General features: G+C 46.0%; 4 protein-coding genes across 8 annotated transcripts; 1 reads left to right on the forward strand and 3 right to left on the reverse strand.

The window, feature by feature from the left end:
• Nucleotides 1-303: 303 nt before the first annotated feature.
• On the reverse strand, nucleotides 304-2,713 carry casp3a (caspase 3, apoptosis-related cysteine peptidase a). The gene is made up of 6 exons (XM_088374191.1): nucleotides 2,508-2,713; nucleotides 2,244-2,368; nucleotides 1,747-1,875; nucleotides 1,450-1,625; nucleotides 1,243-1,354; nucleotides 304-1,112 (listed from the first exon to the last, which is right to left on the reverse strand). The coding sequence occupies exons 1-6, from the start codon at nucleotides 2,567-2,569 to the stop codon at nucleotides 883-885; spliced, it is 834 nt and encodes a 277-aa protein (XP_088230317.1). The 5' UTR covers nucleotides 2,570-2,713; the 3' UTR covers nucleotides 304-882.
• A 191-nt stretch (nucleotides 2,714-2,904) lies between these two features.
• On the reverse strand, nucleotides 2,905-9,145 carry LOC148399809 (oxysterol-binding protein 1-like). 3 transcript variants are annotated; one of them, XM_088374178.1, is made up of 19 exons: nucleotides 9,017-9,145; nucleotides 8,243-8,391; nucleotides 7,917-8,125; nucleotides 7,743-7,854; nucleotides 7,573-7,684; nucleotides 7,316-7,514; nucleotides 7,144-7,246; nucleotides 7,015-7,072; nucleotides 6,591-6,758; nucleotides 6,276-6,521; nucleotides 6,021-6,141; nucleotides 5,830-5,933; nucleotides 5,668-5,763; nucleotides 5,411-5,595; nucleotides 5,118-5,347; nucleotides 4,947-4,985; nucleotides 4,566-4,613; nucleotides 4,364-4,432; nucleotides 2,905-4,212 (listed from the first exon to the last, which is right to left on the reverse strand). In XM_088374178.1, the coding sequence occupies exons 2-19, from the start codon at nucleotides 8,380-8,382 to the stop codon at nucleotides 4,067-4,069; spliced, it is 2,385 nt and encodes a 794-aa protein (XP_088230304.1). In that variant the 5' UTR covers nucleotides 8,383-8,391; nucleotides 9,017-9,145; the 3' UTR covers nucleotides 2,905-4,066. The 3 variants fall into 3 exon arrangements, with proteins under 3 accessions (XP_088230304.1, XP_088230305.1, XP_088230306.1); XM_088374179.1 differs by lacking the exons at nucleotides 4,566-4,613; nucleotides 4,947-4,985; XM_088374180.1 differs by lacking the exons at nucleotides 4,364-4,432; nucleotides 4,566-4,613; nucleotides 4,947-4,985.
• A 608-nt stretch (nucleotides 9,146-9,753) lies between these two features.
• sart1 (spliceosome associated factor 1, recruiter of U4/U6.U5 tri-snRNP) lies at nucleotides 9,754-12,671 on the reverse strand. The gene is made up of 2 exons (XM_088374181.1): nucleotides 12,503-12,671; nucleotides 9,754-12,367 (listed from the first exon to the last, which is right to left on the reverse strand). Exon 2 carries the CDS (start codon nucleotides 12,354-12,356, stop codon nucleotides 10,023-10,025), a length of 2,334 nt encoding a protein of 777 aa, XP_088230307.1. The 5' UTR covers nucleotides 12,357-12,367; nucleotides 12,503-12,671; the 3' UTR covers nucleotides 9,754-10,022.
• Nucleotides 12,672-13,451: 780 nt separating this feature from the next.
• On the forward strand, nucleotides 13,452-16,577 carry tnip2 (TNFAIP3 interacting protein 2). Of its 3 annotated transcripts, none has more exons than XM_088374190.1 (6): nucleotides 13,452-14,046; nucleotides 14,451-14,744; nucleotides 14,824-14,910; nucleotides 14,983-15,246; nucleotides 15,418-15,534; nucleotides 15,641-16,577. In XM_088374190.1, exons 1-6 carry the CDS (start codon nucleotides 13,768-13,770, stop codon nucleotides 15,917-15,919), a joined length of 1,320 nt encoding a protein of 439 aa, XP_088230316.1. In that variant the 5' UTR covers nucleotides 13,452-13,767; the 3' UTR covers nucleotides 15,920-16,577. The 3 variants fall into 3 exon arrangements, with proteins under 3 accessions (XP_088230316.1, XP_088230315.1, XP_088230314.1); XM_088374189.1 differs by having other exon boundaries at nucleotides 13,453-14,061; nucleotides 15,644-16,577; XM_088374188.1 differs by having other exon boundaries at nucleotides 13,457-14,061.
• The last annotated feature ends 1,466 nt before the right edge of the window (nucleotides 16,578-18,043 follow it).

Below are 18,043 nucleotides of genomic sequence, written 5' to 3' on the forward strand. Positions count from 1 at the left end.
AAATTGCTATCCGAAAAGGCGACAAAAACAACGATATTTGATTATCTAAGGTTGAAACCATCTTAATTAGTCGGATTTCTGAGTTATTGCCCACAAATCTAAACAGGTTTGAGCACGGTGTTGAATTAACAACGTGTTCTTACACATGAGTTTAGGAAAGTGTTTAAAGTCCGCTTTTACGTAAAGGCCTCGTTGTTTAACTTTTTAGTACCATATTTCTATTACAACTTGTTTATAATACCTTTAAGCAATCTTTTACAAATGAAAAATCTCAACACTCGCCTGTAGGAATGACACGTTACAGTATTTCTCAAATTGAGTTTTATTTTGACATCAACACGTACCCCTTACGTCACAGTTTAAAAAAAAACGCACCAAATTGTGTCACAAGATTGTCAATCCAAATCCATTACAAAAAAAAACTTGAATGAAGTCAATCGGAACATTTGTATCATATTTACTGAAAACATTTCAGATTCAGGATTGATTTGAACTTTTTGGACTCTCATGCATTTAACATTCAACCACATGAGTTAATTGGCCCACTCAGCGTCCATCGCAACCTGGTCAACCTTCAAGGTTTCTTATTTTTCCTATGTTTATTTTATCTTTTTTTTTTTTGTCTTTGCTTTCCATCTTGAAATAAATTTGACTTGGTTATTTTGAAAAGTGATAATGAAAAAAAAGGGATTTCAAGTTTATATTTCCATTTTCCCAGCTTATGCCTCACGAGTGGCTTCACATCTACCTGAATTGTGTAAACAGCAAACAAACGCGACCCTTTCTCATGAAATGCTTAAGACAAATATGACTAAATAATGCCTACAAACTCCGGTGAAATACGTGTAAACCCAAAAGAATTGGAAAAAGAACGAGTATGGGTCAGGGCGCAAAGTACATCTCCTTGGTCAGCATGGACACGATGCACGGGATCTGCTTCTTGGCGTCAAAGCCCGGTGCGGTGGAGATTGACTCGAACTCCAGCGCCACCTTGTGGTTGACACGGGTCAGGACGTGCAGGAGCTCCAGCGAGCGTCCGTGCTCGGTCAGCATCTCGCACAGCGATTGGATGAACCACGAGCCCGTCATGGTATTCCTCCACGAGTAGTAGCCTGCACGCATGATGAAGAAATAAATATATGTATGCGGTGGAATTATTATGATGACATTAAAAATGTGATTTTTCTTCTCATTCATGACAAGAAAATGATAAGTTTCAGAGAAAAAGACATGCAGCGAGACCTGGCGCAGTGGAGTAGGCGTAGAGGAAGTCTGCCTCGACGGGGATCCTGGTGGTGCCGTCATCGGCGCTGTCCGTTTCGATGCCAGCGTCCAGCTCGGTGCCCCTGCACGCCTTCATCACAAAATCCATTCTGTTTGTTTGCACGACAACTTTTTTCTTCATTTATCGTTGTATTTCTTGTCCAATGTATTTTTTTTTTTCTGTACCTGTATGAAGAAGAGTTTGGGCTTGCCCACCAGCGTCTTGCAGCGATCCCCGCGGAAAAGTGAGGTGAGGTATTTCAACTCGATGGAGCCGTCGGTGCCGAAGAAGATGCCTTCGTCGCCGTGACTCAGCAACACGCACACCAATGATGCACAGCCGCTGTGATCGTCCTTGGACGCTGGGCGGAAAAATAGTCGATAAAATGGTTTTATCGAATTTAGAATTTCAAATGTGAAAGATTTGAATCTGTTGTATTATAATTGGAGATTTGGAGTGTGGGAGTGGCTTGATGTGCTCACCTTCAGTTAACACCTGTTTTATTTGCGTCACTGTCTGGTCATTGTAGACTTTGCACTTGTAACCCAACATGGCAAACACTTTCATGGCGTTGGCTGCGTCCACGTCGGTGCCGTTCCGTTGATTCATGCCTGCGGCAACAAAAATAACTTTGGAATTAAAGAGACTCCCTTTTTTTAATTTCCTTCAAAAGAGGAAATGTGACGCACATTTGTGGTTACGTGCACTTCCTGCCAGATATCTGACACGACAGTTTCCAAAACGAACAGCAAACACATTGACATCTAAATTCACAGCTCAATATGAATTTTTTTGTTGAGATATCTTGTAAAAATCTTTTTTAATACTTCACTTATTCCCTCCAAAACCTGCTTCTCTATTTTTACAATACTATGACTAAGTCCCATAAAATATATATATATATATATATATATATATATATATATATATATTTATTTTCACGTCTTGTTGTCAATATAATATTGTACATGACACGAACCTGTCCTCCTGTCAAAGTTCTTGTTGTTGATGATGATACATTGTCCAATGGAGGGGAACGCGAGGCTGTATCTGTGGCTGTGTGCCTGAGCCTTGCGGGCATCCACATCCGTGGAACTCTCAGATCTGGTACCAGAAGAACAGACAAATCACTTTTTAAAAAATTAAAATAATTTTACAAAAAAAATACACAATGTGGGCAACGGGTGTTTTCTTTGTCAACAACGAGCGGTTGCTAGGTGGCTAATAAACAATTTCAACTCACGCTTGTCCGTCGCCTCTTCTCGCGTCCGTGCAGTCGACTCCCACGGGTCCGTTAGTCGACATATTTACACGTTTATTATTGAAACGTTTTCCGCGTCACACGTTATGAATTTGCAAAAAAAAAAAAAGTCCACGCCCGTCGATAAGGAGGAAGACTGGAAGGGAGGTGCGACTTTAACTGCTAGCAAGCGACAGGGCGAGTAAACAAAAGATGGTGACGTCACGCTACTTGGGGCGCTCGTTTTAAAAAACCGCGCTTGCCGTGCGAGCGGTGAAACCGGAGAAAATAATTATAAATTAAATTTGTACAAATATCCATCCATGCATCATCTGCTTATCCAGAATCCAAAACGTTTCTTTTATGTTTTTCTTACATAAAAAAAATACTTAAAAACAAATTTTTCTTATAACAATTTTATTCTTGTAAAATGTAATTTTTCACCCATTATATTTTCTAATAAAATGATGCATTAATTAATTTTTTGTCATTGCAATGCACACCAAAATTAATGTTCCTACTTAAAAAAAAATGCAAATTTTCTCTCAAAACCAGTCCCAAAAATCTTGTAAGATTACAACTTTTTCTTTGAAAATGGCAACACTACACATCTCTTTTTTACCCTGTAAAATAACACAACAATAAAGCTCTGAAAGTTGTCAACACCGAAATGGAGTGCAGATCACCGATATCTTCAAACCACCAGGAACAATGTATTCTGCTAAACTTGTCTTTACGTACACAAAGTATACTCATGTACATTTTTGGTGCAGAAGTAACAGACGAAATTACAAAAAACGGATTCTGAACACGATTGTGAGCCATGAAGCTTGGGAGAAAGGGGCAGTGACACCTTGAGATACGAGTGGCGGGTGACTCAACTCAAACAAAGCAGCCCTTTAGCAAATAGTCCTCACGCAAGAATTAAAGTTCTTTGAGGCCACGCCATCTTGAAGTCTACACTAAACATAAAACAAGAGAATAACAATGTCTTTAAATTAAGCGCCTCAGTAACGACCCGCGACACCAATGCTAACATATAATGGAAAATGTCATTGACGTGCTAACTGTTAGCAACAAAAGTCACGTTTTTTTTCCAACAACACATGTAGACAGATAATATAACAACACTCATGAGTCCTTTATGAGAAAGGATTACAGCATCTTACAATTGTAGTACTTTTTTTTTGCTTGTGTCTACATGGCTGTATGTGAGTTACGAGTATTGAAGTGGAATATATCAAACTCGTATGTCAAGGCACCACAGTTTGCGAGGGGGGGGGAGGAAGATATACTACAGCATGTAAAAATGTCACTCAGTATTTGATGACAGAATGTAAGCACACTTTAAAAGTGCAAAACACGGAATGATCTCATCCACTGCAGTCCTTCAGTCTGTAGGGAAGCAAAGATTGTACAAAGTGCAGAAGAAAAAAATTGTTTGCAGCCTCAAGTATTTTATCTTTGTTTGAATTGAAAATGAGCCTCCGAATATTGTCAATTTTAACAAAATTCAGATTTAATTCTTTAGGAGGTTTTTTTGGTAACCTTTTCGCCTATGGTCAGAAGATGTCAGGGCAAACGTCCCAGCCGCCGCCCCCGTCCTTGGTCTCCCAGTAGCCGCCCTTGTAGACGTGCATGGTCTCTCCCGACGTGGGGTCGTCGATCTTCTCGAACCACAGCGATTGGTAGCTGTCTGGATGGACGGCTGAAGGAAAGAGCAAGAGGAACGGAATCACTTGCATTGTGTGTTAGCGCTAAGCTTCCGGGCTTAAACAAATAGTCTTTTTAAATACCTGATGTGTAATTGTCTTTATGTTTCAGAATATCTACAGTAAGAACGTTAGGAAGCTACTTGCATGTGACAGGAGGAAGAAGAAGAGGAGGAGAAGAATCAGTGTGAAGGTGAGGAGCGTCCTCCGTGTCAGCTGAACGTCAGCACACACAAACACGGTTTGTCAAATCATCAGCAGTCCGTCACTTGACTATTACACGACTACGCTACGGTGATCTTCACTTCTAATACAAATGTACGCTACGAGGCTACGTGGTGATACTTGCTTTCGTCCGAAATCTCACTGGCTTCCGTTCCGATCTCATCGGCTCCGGCTAGAACGCAAATAAGACTAAGGTGAGGAACACGCAACACACGAGCCATGAAACTTATTAGCTAGCTAGAGAACGACATCACTATCTTGGAAAGAGTACAAGACGGCCGCCTCGAACTATCGATTCTCATGATTATCCATCGAGTCACTCCACAGTTAAGCTGCCTAGAAAGACACAAAACTACAAACCACTAAGATTGCACATTTGAATAGTCAAACCGTAAAATGATGACAAAAACATAGATCACTTTACATGCTACATACACCACGCACTGAGTACCACTAGAGGGAGCCCTTGTACCACATTTGGGCTATCATGACAATGAGTACTTGCTTTTCAAAGGCGAGTCACTGTTTGAATCTTGAGAGGAAGCTTAGTGTTGGGAAACAAACATGCAAAGAAGAGACAAAGACACACAACACCGACATAAATGTGCCTCGTTGGGTTCGTCCTGATCATAAGCGTTATCCATGCATTGCGCCACGTGTCAAGCCGGCTTCTTACCTTCGTCGGGCGCGTTGGCCGCCTTGACGACCTCCCGCTCCCTTTCCCGACGAGCCGTCCGCTGCTTCTCCTCCAGCCTCTGCTTCTCGGCGTTGGCCTCGTCCCAGCGACCCTCTTCCATGAGACGCTGGTCGGGCCGCCGCCGGCTGTCGGTGGGCGCCACGTCTTCCTCGGGTTCGTTGAGCGTCAGCGCCAGCGTGGAGAAGAAGTACATGCTCTCTGCTCCCTCTCTGCAGAAAGAAAGCATCTCAGGCCATCTGCAACTATTTGCTCCGGCCGGCGGCGTGACATACGGCAGCGGGTTCTTCCTCCATATCTCCTTGGCTTTGAGAGTCTGGTAGACGGTCCTCTGCTTGCCCTCGGCGCCGTTTTCGCTCTTGCTGCTCTGCATGATCCTGGAGAACTCCATCTTCTCATCCCACGTGCCCGACAGCACGTAATGCGCCTTCCCGTCTTTGTCCGTCACCACGCCCGTCACCTGGCCGCGCAGAAACAAGACATCTCGATAGCGTCCTCGGCAGAGATCATAAATGGAGAATGGACGAGTCACCTTTCTTGGCACATCTCTGGAGAAGTAACTGTAGGGAGTGAACTTCAAGTGGCAGCGATCGCCCGTCTTGTGGTTGACCACATCGATCTCCCCTGACTGGAAGGGGGGGAAAAAAATGTGTTCAAAAAGTTCTGACTACATTCTGACAGGTCATCCTCATACCTGATCGATCCATAACTTGCCCACGATAATATTGTGCACCGTGGTGGTCACTTTCTTCCAAGAGTAATGGTTGCCGCTCTTGGCAAAGATGCACTGGATAGAGCCTGAGCAAGACAAAAATATTTTTTTTAAAAAAACGCGCTGCGTCATGCTTGCTCGTAAATGTGAACTGCATGAAAAGGTTGACTCACCTAAGGGGATGATGGACAAATATTTTCCTCGGAACTTGCTGGCTAAGGTGATTTCCTGTCGGAGCGTCCACCCTTTCTCGGAAAAGGCGTGGTGGGCTGCCGCGGGCGGGTGGTGGCTCACCTGAGGGCACAATCAATTGGACGGAATCACGTCTCCGTCAAATTAGAGACGATTACGCGATATGAATGAAAAATACAAGACTCTCTTGGCAAGTCAGATCTCCTAACTTTAGAAGTTTACAAGCAAGTCGGGACCTGCTCGCAAAGAGAGCGGTAGCCACACTCTGGCAGGCGATCCAGCTCGAAGGTTTCCCCCAGTAGAGGGTTGAAGGGCTTGCCGGTGCGCTGGACGGTGGTGGAGTAGGAGGACACGGTGAAGGCGGCCACGTAGCACATCTGCTCCAGCGAGCTGGAACACTTGGCCGCCTTGTCCAGCAGCTCGTAGTACTCCAGATCCTCGGACAGGCGTTGCAGCATGGACAGCGGCTCGTTGAAATTCACCTTGAGGGCGGGGGAGACACGACGTTGGCGTTACCGCGTCGCGCTCGGGTGGGAGGCGGGCCTTCTCACGGGCATTGGTATCTTGGAGAGCTCCTTGCCGATGCAGTTCTTCATGATGCTCCACAGGTTGAGGTAGTAGTTGGGTTTCTCCGGGATGCACGTCCGCCGTCGCTTGACCGGTTCCGGTTTCAGAGGCGGCGGGGACTCCGGGCTGGACGCCAGCGACAGCTCGTCAAACTGAATCAGGAGGAAAACGAAGATCAGGACAGAGGAGCTCGCTCGGAGTGATGGAATCGGCTTCGGTCTCATTTGGGAGCTTGATGATGAAATACTGCCTGAGCGAGTGAAAATGTCTGTCTTTCTGTCTTCATATTCCGCTCGCTTGCTTTCCTCTCTCCTCGCTAGTCGTAACACCCTACCTCTGCCCCTATCGCCGTGGTAACAAGAGCGTGTCATGCCGATGTTACGTCAACGTATACGTAGGCAACTTTACCGACAGGTCGTCCGCGCCGGTCTCGTTGCTAAGCCTGCTTGCGTCGCTGCTAGATCTCCTGTAGAGCAAAAATAAATAAATACAAAATTCATCGAGCAGCGCTGAAGTCTCGGTGGAGGTCCAAGTGACCTGTGATATTTGGGGTCCGCGGGAACGGTGATGAACTCCATGGCGTCAAAAAACTCGTTGTCGTCGTCCTCGTCGCTGGCATCCCCCTTTCCCGACAATCCGCCTGAAACAAAGTACGGACGGAAGATCACACCTCACGCCGGCTTTTATTTTCGGCGTGATGAATTTGAACCTTTGCTTCCTCCGTCCATGTCGTCGTGCGACGGCGGCAGCACGGTGGCTCCTCTGAAAGCTCGCTCCAGGTGGTTGTGCTGCTTGGCCAGCTGCTCCAGCATCTCCTCCAAGCGGATCCTCTGAGCCCTCTCCAGCTGAAAAGACTTCTGCCAGCGCTTGCTGTGGTTCTGAGCCATGGCCAGGAAGTCTCGACACGCCTACGCAAGCGGGCCGTCAGCCGCGTCGTGGATTCACCGTCGGCCGGCCGGAACTTACGTTGATCATTGCGTTGGAAGTGATTCGGAAGAGCGTGGCCCTCTCGGTGACTTGTCTGATCTTCTCGCCCATGTCCGCTGCGGCGTGAATGCCCTCCAGTTCTGACAAAGATCTATTTGGGAGGGGGGAGTTGTCAATCCTCAGGCTGGCTGAGGATCTCGGGTTCCTACCTTTGCAGGGCCGATCCGTGCTTGACGATAAGATCGTTGCAGGTGTTGAGGTCCTCCACTTTGCCGTTGAGCGTGCGCAGGGTCGACTGAATTTCCATGCTGCCCGAATCATCTGCGGACGACGACGATGGAGGGTCAGGGAGGCGGAACGTGAAATGGGAAATTTCAGCTCACCGGATAGATCCGGCGAGGGAAAGGCTTTTGTTTTGGCCAGCTCCAGGGCGGTAATCCAGCGCTGGCGCTCCACCTCCGAGCTGGCCTTCAGGTGGTACGTCTGCGCGCCCCCGTTGGAGATGACGAAGCTGCACGAGTCCTCCACAACGATGTTAGCCGTGGCCAGGTTGATGGTGCCGCGGCACGTGTGGCCCATCTCGGCTTGGCTCCTGCGAACAAGATCCTTGTTGATCTCATCATCGGATGTAAGAGCACGATGACATTCGTTGAACTATTTTTGTAACATCTAAATGACTCATTTCAAGGTGATGGCAAAGGATATTTACCGGTAATATGAGAGCAGCCCATTGTTAAGGACGAACCAGCGTCTTTGGTAACCTTTAATGTAGTTGGTCCACTTGAAGAGCCAGCCCTTGTACGAGTCTCCCAGGGTCGGAGTGGGGGGCTTGGACTCTGAAGATGACATCACAGCAGCCTGGAGGGAGAAAATGGTAAAGCTTATTGACAAAACAGACCAAAAGTAGGTGAGGTTTATTGACTATACATAAACGTACTTAAAAATAATGGGCGGAAGGAAGGAAGGAAGACGGGCAAGCAAGAACATGGCTTACCAAGACAAATCAAAATAAACATAGAAAAACTTGAAACCCTAACACGCACCTAGATCTCTACATTTGAAAACGTAACTTTAATTGATGAGATTTTATTGAATAAAAAATGCTTAGAGGAAAATGTAATAAAGTGACTAATACGCAACATATGACGCCCTGTGATAACACACAAGTAAACATAAGCTCCTCTCGTCATCATTATGACAAGCCGGGTAAAATGGTTGAACAAATTGACATTCAAAGCGGCATTGATTATATTAAATTTGTTTTAACACTCAAGCAACTGTCAAGTATTTAACTTATTACACAGTTGCGCGTGTGTTTGTGTACGAGCTGTCAGCTGAGGGCAGCCGGTCGCCGGTGGCGAGCTAACGTCTTTTCACCGGAAACTTTTTTTTTTACTACATTTTAATGAAAACAACTTGGCTGGCAACATAAAATAATATTGTAACTAGAGCTGTTGTATAGCGTGGAGCAATAACTAGTTACCTGAAAAGAGCAGGAAGCCAATTCAAGGCATGAAAATCTCCTTAAACTCTCGCCGCCACTCTAAGCTTGCTAGCTGGACCGGAAGTGGTCATCCATTCCGGCCGGACACGTCAGACGGAGAACAGCCACCTTTCCAAAATTATACAAATTGTAAACAATTACGTTATATTTTAAATTATGTAATGTGGAGTGTTATTTATATGCCAATTTTTTATGTGGCAGATATATATAATTTTTTGGGCATACATTAAGAAATGTCAACTATCCGAACTTTGGTTCCGCCCACAGATGACGTAAAAACAATCATAACATTATATATTTAAAATAATGAAACATTAAAGTTATTCGTGAACGGACGGTGTGTAGTAACCACTAGCTAGTAACAAAAAAATAAAACTGAAAATTAATTTTCATAATGCAAATGTCAATCGAATGCCACGTCCAAAATGTCAGATTAGATTATTTATATTAACATTCACGACATGCAGGATTTTTTATTTTCTACAAATATTTTTATGTCAACACTATTTTACTTACCGTAACATCCATTTTCTTTCACCAAACGTGTGCAGTGATGTCATCATGTCGACACTATTGCATACCAAAGCTGCAACTTCTATTCATGGATTTTAATAAGACATATATATGATTCAATTCCAGGTATTTTTTGCATGTCAGAAAATTGGCAAAAGTAAAATTTGCTGGCAAATATCTTTTTAAGAAATGTAAAATAAAACAACTGTCTGCATTCATTTATTGTTGAAAGTGTGTCAGTCCAAGGATTTTTAAACATTGTTTCTAAATCATTTCCAAAGTTCTTTACAACAGTTGAAGTTCAGTTCAATTTTAAGTAGCATGTATGTGACCAAGAAATAAAGAAGGAAAAAAACAATCATTGTCTACATTTTATTGACTAACTAGCACACCTCCAACCATTTTCGATCTGTAGCAATGACTGTAAAACACAAGTACTAGGTGTGTGGGGAAAAAAAAAATCATCAACTATCTATTTGGTGATGGTGTTGGCGTTCATGCTCTTGCCGCTTCCGCTGAGCACGATGTAGGGTGTTTTCTGCGACTTCTGCTTCTCCTGAAGCAGCGCCACCGTGCCCAGCGGCGTGTCACTGCTGCTCATCTTCTTGAGCAGCGCCTCCTCCTCCAGCTTCTTCATGCGGCGCTCCGTTTTCATCTTGCCCGAGCCCTTGCCGTGGAACCTGTGCGACAGCTGCCGGAAGGCCTCCTTGGGCGTCAGCTTGCGGCCCGACTCGTCCACGTACTCGATCTTCACGTCGGGTTTGTAGCCGTCCTTGTCCTTGAAGTCCTGCGTGAAGCCGCGGTACTCCTCGCGCCGGCTGTACTTGTCGTCGAAGCCCATCTTGTCCTCGATGCAGTAGTTGTCGTTGGGCAGGGCGCCCTTGGTGGCTTTGACGCGGGCCACTTTTTGCATCTCCGTCTCCAACAGTCCTTTGTTCTTGCACAGGTGCAAGGCGGCGGCCAGGCCCGAGTTGACGATGGGCTCTTCGTCCAGGATGGTGGCGGAGGCCGTGGCGAAGTCGGGGTGCTTCTGCTCCTCGTCCAGGTTGACGCTGCTCCAGCCCACGTTGTCCTCGGCGTCCGAGTTGGAGTCGCCGGCGCCTTCCCTCTCCTCCTCTTGCTCAAAGTCCATCATGTCCTCTTGGTCCTCGCGGTTGCCCGACAGGCCGTAGGTGGGAATGTCCCCCAAGGTCCGGCAGAACTCGGAGGTGGCGTTGAAGACAATGTTGCTGCGCTTCTCGGCGTCGTCGACGCTCTCGTCTTTGGAGAGCCGTTTCACCCGCTCGGCGATCTTCTCGCCGGAGTCCTTGAGGAGCCGCTTCTGCCGCAGCTTCCTCTGCTTCTCCAGCTGTTTCTGCAGCTCCTGCTCGGCCTCGTCCTCCTCAATGACGCTGGGCTCGGGCGGCGCGAAGTCCTCGTCGTCGCTGATGTCCATTTCCGCCGTACGGATGTCGTCCGACTGATCCGTCACCACCGTTGTCGCCGCTATCTCGTGTGGCCAGCTGCCGTCGTTCTCTGCGTCCTCTTCGTATTCCCCTTTGCGTCCGCGCCCGCGCGTCCTGGAGCCAAAGTCCGTCTTGCGCGACTCGTCCAGGAGCAAAAGGTCCGCCACCGTCGTCTTCTCCTTCTTCCGGATTTTCCTCACACGCCGCTTGGTCTTTTTGAATCCCACCATCTCCTGAGGAGAGTAGTACTCGGACGCAATCATGAGCGAGGGCATCTCCAACGACTGCGCCTGGCTGTGGAGCGTCTCCCGCATGGCCTGCAGCTCCCGTTCACGCTCGCCGTCGGCCACGCCGCCCGTCTGCAGACGGAAGCTTTTCTTTTTCTCCCCATCGATCTCCTCGTCGTACTTGGACAGCACGGCGCGCGACTTGAACGTCAGCATGTCCTCCACGCTCTCGTCCTCCTCGTAAGGCTTGTAGTCGGGCTTCTTCTTCTTCAGCTCCACATTCTTGTCCGCCTTCTCCTTGTCCACCAGCCCGACGTTCTCCAGCACGTCTTCCTCCTCCTCCAGCACGCCTTTGTCTTGTAGCGTGAGGATGACCGTCTGGCCCTCGCCGAAGGAGTCCACTTTGTGCTGCACTTTAAGACCCTTCAGATCCCGCGCTGTGTATGCGCTGTTCTTCCGTCTTTGTCCAAACTCCTCCTCCACCAGGGTGCTAACGCCAAACTCCTGATCCATCTCCTCCAGGAGTTTGGCTCTCTTCTCCGCCATCTCTTTCTCCTTTGCCGCCAGGCGGTTCTTCTCCACCCAAGCGGCGGTGTCCTCCAGCCAGTCATCCTCAGCCAGGGTCTTGACTTTACCAAGCTTCTGGTTCAGCAGGCGCTTCTCCTTCATGGCAGCCAGCTTCTCCTTCATGTCTTTCTGCTTTTGGATGAGCGCAGGGTTGATGGTCTCCGCCACAAGTGGCTCCTCTTTGGTGCCAAGTTCCTTCTTGGTGTCATTCATCTCGAGCGGTTTCAGGCCCAGCTTGGCTCGGAGCTTGTTGGTCTCATCAATGCTAAGAGATGCATCTCCACTGGCGGACTGAGCTTGCACCTCACCGTTTCCTTCCTCATACGCCTTATCAATTTTCTCCTTCTTGATGCGTGGCTCCCCGCCGCTCCTCTCGTTTTTGCTGCGGCTGTCGCGTCCGCTCCTCTCTCTGGACGCGGATCGCTTTCGTCTCTCTTTCTCCCGAGCACCATCTCGATCCGATGCGTCTCTGTCGCGCTCCTTACGGCGGTGTTTCTTGTGTTCGCGACGGCGGTCCTCGGCTTCCCTGTCGCGACTCTTTTCCTTATGTTTCTTGGATGAGCCCATTGTTATTTCCTCTGTAAAAACAAATTAGGAACCAAAATTCGTTTAGGGTACCTCGGCTGTAAACAAGCGATGGCAAAATGACGCTAGCTTCGAGTTGCTAACAGGCTAGCATAGACGATTTGCCCCAATTAAATATTTTTACTCACTCAGCAAGCGGAGAAAAGGGAATCCCCGCCCCTGTGGTCGACGTTATGCAAAGCAATATCAAGATAAGTGAGCTAAGGAATCGAAGAAACTTTGAGTTTTCGCCAAGGCTCCGACCACTTGGGCAACGAAATGCGGACGACACTTTCCGTTGAAAAAGTATTTTCCGGTTGTGTAAGGTTAATTGACTGCCATCTACAGGTCAGGCGGATTATTGCAGCAGGTACGCGTCAAAAAAAAATTACGAAACTTTTGATTACATTTGTTGAGTGCAGTTCAATTGTGTGTAATGTACAATATTGTACATTTTGCATGAAATAATTCAATTATTTTTGTTTTCATACATTTATTCAGTATTTACTTATTTGCAATTCATATAAACTGAAACCTGATTTATATGGGTTTTTTTTTCGTGTACAGGTGAGGAAAAGAATTTTTAAATCACCAAATGAATGAATGAAATCAGAATAAAACACAACAGGGAAATTCATCGGCACGGTGTTGCCAGACATGTGGGGAACCGTTAAAACGGACATTTCCATAATTTTAAAACACCATTTCATATTTTTTTTGTTCATGTACCAGTAAATGGGAATTATTTCTGATTCTCTGCAGCTCTTGATTGGCAAACCCGTGTTTATCAACATGATGCATTGAATGACAATACAAAAACAGGTTGTATTTGTCGGAACTGCAGGGGAATTCGTTGTGATGCCGCGTTTAAGTGTAAGTGTAGAAACCCTGTAAACTACACTGGCTTACGGCAATTTGCAATGTTCTAGTCAAAATAATTGCCAAACACCCATGAGTCAACATCAGCGCAGATATTTGAGTCATTTTATAAACATCTACACAAACATTCATATGCAATTCGTCAGAGGTTAATTTAATTCGGTTTGAAATCGATGGACTTCCCACAGTCCTTGAACGCGCCACCAGCACTTCAATTTTTCACGATTATCTGGTATTTCTTTTTAGGGGGGATCATTTAAAGAAATCAAACAGAACAAATTGACAATTTGTCTCATCATGTCGCTCGGAGACGGTGAGTCTGCAAGGGTACACAGTGCTCACTTTGACGAATCTCCAAAATTCCAAGGGAAGTTCCCCAGGAAATCCCCCGCTCGGTTATATTATCGTCGACAGCGTGAAGCCGCACCGCCCTATCAACAGTGCGCCTTCCTCGGCTCAATTCGAAGGGAAACGCGGCTCGGGAAACCATCAAATGGTGGCTTAGTAAAACTTAACTAAAGCCAAGAAAAAAAAAATGGACCCAGCCGACGCTGACAAGAAACGGAGCTACAGCACGCTCAACACGCTGTACCACGAGAGCCGACAGGAGATGGAGCTCCTCGCAAAGCAGCTGGCGATCAAGGACAACATCATAGCCGAGCTCAAGTTGAGGCTGGCCGGCCACGAAAGGATTTGCATGGCGGTGGGCGACAACCAGACGCTGGTGGTAGGGCCGTCCAAGTCACTGCTGGAGAGTTTGTGCAAAGAAATCTACAAGATGAAGCAGAAGAGCGTGGAGACGGATTTGAAAATGGTCAGACAAGAAGAGGTAGACATTTAGATTTTCTTCATTGATGCTATTTAGTTTTTTACGGGTTTAGGATGACTGACGCAGGGTTTTTCAAACTGTGGGTTGGGTTCCCGAACTGGGTCGCTGGAGAACTTTGGAGGGTCATGATTGTCAATATAACTTTTTCATTGATCTCTAAGCCGGCAATCGTTTCAGGCAATCTTGTCAATTAGAATAAATTCATAATTCGAGCTAAAATGTGAACCCAAAAGTTTGAATCGTTAAAAATGGTGAGAGAAAAAATCTGTACTTTGATTTTAATGCAATTTTTCACAATGCAAGCAATCTTGCTTTTTCTCTCTCTCAAAAATGGTTTTAAAAAAAAACAGACTCACCGACTACTTAGTGATCACAAGTGTTATTTCCAGGAGATCCAGAGGCTGAACGAGCAACTATGTCAGAAAGATGAGGAGCTGGAGAAGGTCAAGTGTGGCGCAAAGAGCTGCGAGGAATTGAACGGGGAACTCGAAAAGGAGCTGGAGCTGCAGAGGCTGCGCTCCACCGAGGCCACCAGGGCCGTATTGTGCACGTCGCTGGCCGAGGAGGCCGATCAGCTGCGGGGCCAGCTGGGTGCCACCGTCCAGGTGTGCCGCCAGCTGATGGCCAAGCTGGAGAAGAGCAAGGCGGGCGAGGCGCAAGCGGGCGACCAAGCTGCAACGCAGGTGGGCGCCCCCTATAGTTTGCCAACAGTAATAACAAGAAACAATTGCTCTATAAATTCCATCCCTTATTTCCATACAGCCGCCTGAGACACCAGACAGATGTAGGAACCCCCAAATCCGACAACTTGAGCAGGAGAATCAGCAGCTGAAGCAGCGTGTTGCCTACGTAAGAATAAAAACCCGTAAAAAAAAAAAACACTTCAGAGCGAAACACCGTCCAACTGACGTGTGGTCCCAGGTCCAAGGTCTGAACTCGCAGTGGCAGAAGTACGACTCCAGCAGGGAGGACTACATCCGAGGACTGTGCCAGCGCCTCAAGAGAATGACGGCGACGCCGCTAGTTCCTTCGCTAGCCTCGGCTAGCGCCGCCTTGCTCCGTCAAGAGATCTGCCGACTCAACGGCCTGCTGGAGGACAAACTGAGCGAGTGCACCAGGCTGCGAGGAGAAGCTCAGGAAGCCGGCAAGAAAGACCGGGAACGCATCCAGACGCTGGAACAGCAGGTTGGTGCTTCCTCACCCTTCGGTAGAAGCATTTTTGTAGTGCAGACGTTTTTAAAAATAAATAAAATTAAAAATCTTTTTTGCTTTTCAAAAATCATGCTGGCAGAATTAAAATATGTTCTTATTTATACACAGAAAACATTCCTTGTTTAACTTGGATTGATTCTTTAGGTACTCATCTACACGGAGGATTTTAAGTCGGAGCGGGCCGACCGGGAGCGAGCGCAGGGACGGATTCAAGATCTCAAGGAGCAAATTTATCACTTGAAACAGCAACTACACAAACAGGTGAACAGAAGCTAACAATGTTTTTTTAAAATGATTTTCCATCACTGAAACTGGACTTATCGTGGACTTGTCACGCAACATGCTAACGGCTACTCAATCTCTTTAGCAGGGAGCTAGCCGGGAAACCAGGCAAGCCCCCGTGTGTCACGTGCACATCGGCCATCGCACGTCATCGACGTCGCGGCGCCACCATCGGGACGCTGGGGACCGTGCGGGGGCAAGGGTCAACATGCAACGTCAGTCGGCTCCCTCTGATGCGGTGCCGTCGGCGCTACGGCACGACGACGCCCCGTCGGATCTGCAATGCCCGCGCTGCTTGGCCACTTTTAGCGAGGACGACGCTGCCCGGTACCTCAACCACTGCGAGGAGTGCGCCACCTTGTGAGCACAACCGGGACAATTTGCGCACTACATGGAATACCTCAACCTGGACAAAATTACTTTGCACCTTATCAGCAACAAACATTTAGGACTCAGGTCACGTGTTGAGTCGAAGGCCAGCACATGGTTAATAATGGCAAATATTTTTGGGTCGGAATCTATTCTCTATATTTCACCGTTTTTGTGCAATTTCTATATGGAAAGATTGTTTTGGCGCCATTCCCTTGACAAGCACGTCGCGTTTAACGTTTTCGGAAAACACACCGAAAAACAACAATACGCCATTTTTTTAAATTACGTAAAACCCCAAAACTAATAAAAATAGTAAACAGAAACAAACCCCATCCAATTGAAAAGATTTTTGTCAAAAATACCACGGTGGGCCGAGACTTCATTCACGTACTTTGATGCCGACTGCATAAGCTTCCTCTTATTGAATTATAAAATTTCATTTGGTGCTAGAAATCTATTCATAATTTATTATACTACACAAAAAGCCATACGATATTCTTACACTGTTAGATTTTTATATCAGATATACAAATATATTTATTTAATTTGTAATGTATGTAAAGAACGCAATTTTGGAAAATATGGTGCTTTTTTTTCCCCCCATCTGAGGTGATTGTCTATTTTTATAATAAAATATTTAAAAAATAAAATTGATTGTGGGTTGCAGGATTTCATGGAGCACTTTTACAACATGCCCCTAATGTAAAATCACCACCACCCAAAAACACAGTAGCTTATATTAAGTTACATTGCACTGACAGGCCCGTTCTAAAAATACCTAGCGACAAGACATTATGATTTCCTAGGAACATTGTAGAAGTGATGATTGGAAAATAGATGAATATCTGACGATACATATCTCAAAATGTAGCTCTCAGTTTCAAAAAGGTCCACGACCCCATAGCGTGTCACCAAACATTTACATGCGTGTGGTGGGGAAAACCCCTTGGCCTGCCTCCTGAATGGGTCATGTGACACACAACACACAACACACACACACACACACACGTATACAGTCAAAGGACTAGTATATCATTACAAAGACATGGGCGGCAACAAAGAAATATGTCGTACCACTTATGACACACTGCATTTGAATCAGTCACAAGTTCGGTGGAGTCTCGTAGCAGGAAGTCGGACATCCCCTGCTTGAGAAGGAAGTAGGATGCAGACGTAATGTCTACAAAGCATGTCCATAAAAATACGGGTGCGACGATAACAAATTACAATGTAAGTATTATGGAGCTAAAAGAGCTTTTTTTAAAAAAACAACATGCTAACTTATTTAGCCACCATTTCACATAGCAGCAGAGATGACTATCATTATCCTGTGTCATTTGGCTGAAATAAAAGACCCTAAAAAAGCCCCCACTCCCCCAACAGGATAAAAATAACTGGACGCCCCCAACACCACCGCCTTCAAAAAAAAAAACAGCTTTTAAGTCGCCCACCTGACTGCTGTGGGAACCTTTTGAGTGATTCCACGTTTACAACCACTTGGAAAGCTGCCCGATAGTTTACGTGACTACCTTTAATCTTGGGAATGGGAATTTCCACAAATGTTCAAATTGAGCACGTTTTCTACTTTTCCCCTGTACCTAATAAAGAGTCCATCAAAAATACACCTAGAAGGTTTTTCTTTTTCTAAAAATAAATGAAAGAAATCAATGGCTGTAAACTTTTTGACATTCACATTGCTCATTTGCATATTGGCAGGAGTAACAAGGGTGAGCGCTGACTCCTTTGCCTATTTTAAGATGACACATGCTGTCATTCTTTGAATACAAAATGAACAGCAGACATGAGTCACTCGAGTTTCCAGCTGGGTGATGTCTTCAAAGACCATTTTTGTGCTCCACATACCTTTCAAAGGAGGCACCAACCACACGGCGACCTTTCACTTCCTCATCCTGTATCGCACAACTAGGTAGATACTGTACAGAAGCAGAGCCAAACTAGTTTTGGATTTTTCATTCATTTTTTTTTTTTTAATTCTGTGATTTTTCCTCAATTTTTAGAGCAGCTGCTAGTTTTAATTTTCTTCGTTGGGAAACAGTAAGTTACTAGATTCTAGATAAAGCAATTTTCTTATTTTGACCATCAAATTGTTCACGGG

Source organism: Syngnathus floridae, chromosome 4 (genome assembly GCF_059516105.1).
Source record: "Syngnathus floridae isolate MCC-2025c chromosome 4, RoL_Sflo_1.0, whole genome shotgun sequence".
Classification (NCBI taxonomy): domain Eukaryota; kingdom Metazoa; phylum Chordata; class Actinopteri; order Syngnathiformes; family Syngnathidae; genus Syngnathus; species Syngnathus floridae.

Excerpts from the sequence above, each read along its gene's own strand:
- casp3a (XM_088374191.1), bottom strand. The coding sequence starts at position 2,569 with ATGTCGACTAACGGACCCGTGGGAGTCGACTGCACGGACGCGAGAAGA. Across the intron at positions 2,369-2,507 it reads AGAAGAGGCGACGGACAAGC|ATCTGAGAGTTCCACGGATG; the intron begins GTGAGTTGAAAT and ends TTCTGGTACCAG. Across the intron at positions 1,113-1,242 it reads CGCCTACTCCACTGCGCCAG|GCTACTACTCGTGGAGGAAT; the intron begins GTCTCGCTGCAT and ends TCATGCGTGCAG.
- LOC148399809 (XM_088374178.1), bottom strand. The coding sequence starts at position 8,382 with ATGTCATCTTCAGAGTCCAAGCCCCCCACTCCGACCCTGGGAGACTCG. Across the intron at positions 7,515-7,572 it reads CTTCCAACGCAATGATCAAC|GCGTGTCGAGACTTCCTGGC; the intron begins GTAAGTTCCGGC and ends CCGCTTGCGTAG. Across the intron at positions 6,522-6,590 it reads TCTCCAAGATACCAATGCCC|GTGAATTTCAACGAGCCGCT; the intron begins GTGAGAAGGCCC and ends CCCGCCCTCAAG.
- sart1 (XM_088374181.1), bottom strand. The coding sequence starts at position 12,356 with ATGGGCTCATCCAAGAAACATAAGGAAAAGAGTCGCGACAGGGAAGCC.
- tnip2 (XM_088374188.1), top strand. The coding sequence starts at position 13,768 with ATGGACCCAGCCGACGCTGACAAGAAACGGAGCTACAGCACGCTCAAC. Across the intron at positions 14,745-14,823 it reads GCGACCAAGCTGCAACGCAG|CCGCCTGAGACACCAGACAG; the intron begins GTGGGCGCCCCC and ends ATTTCCATACAG. Across the intron at positions 14,911-14,982 it reads TGAAGCAGCGTGTTGCCTAC|GTCCAAGGTCTGAACTCGCA; the intron begins GTAAGAATAAAA and ends GTGTGGTCCCAG.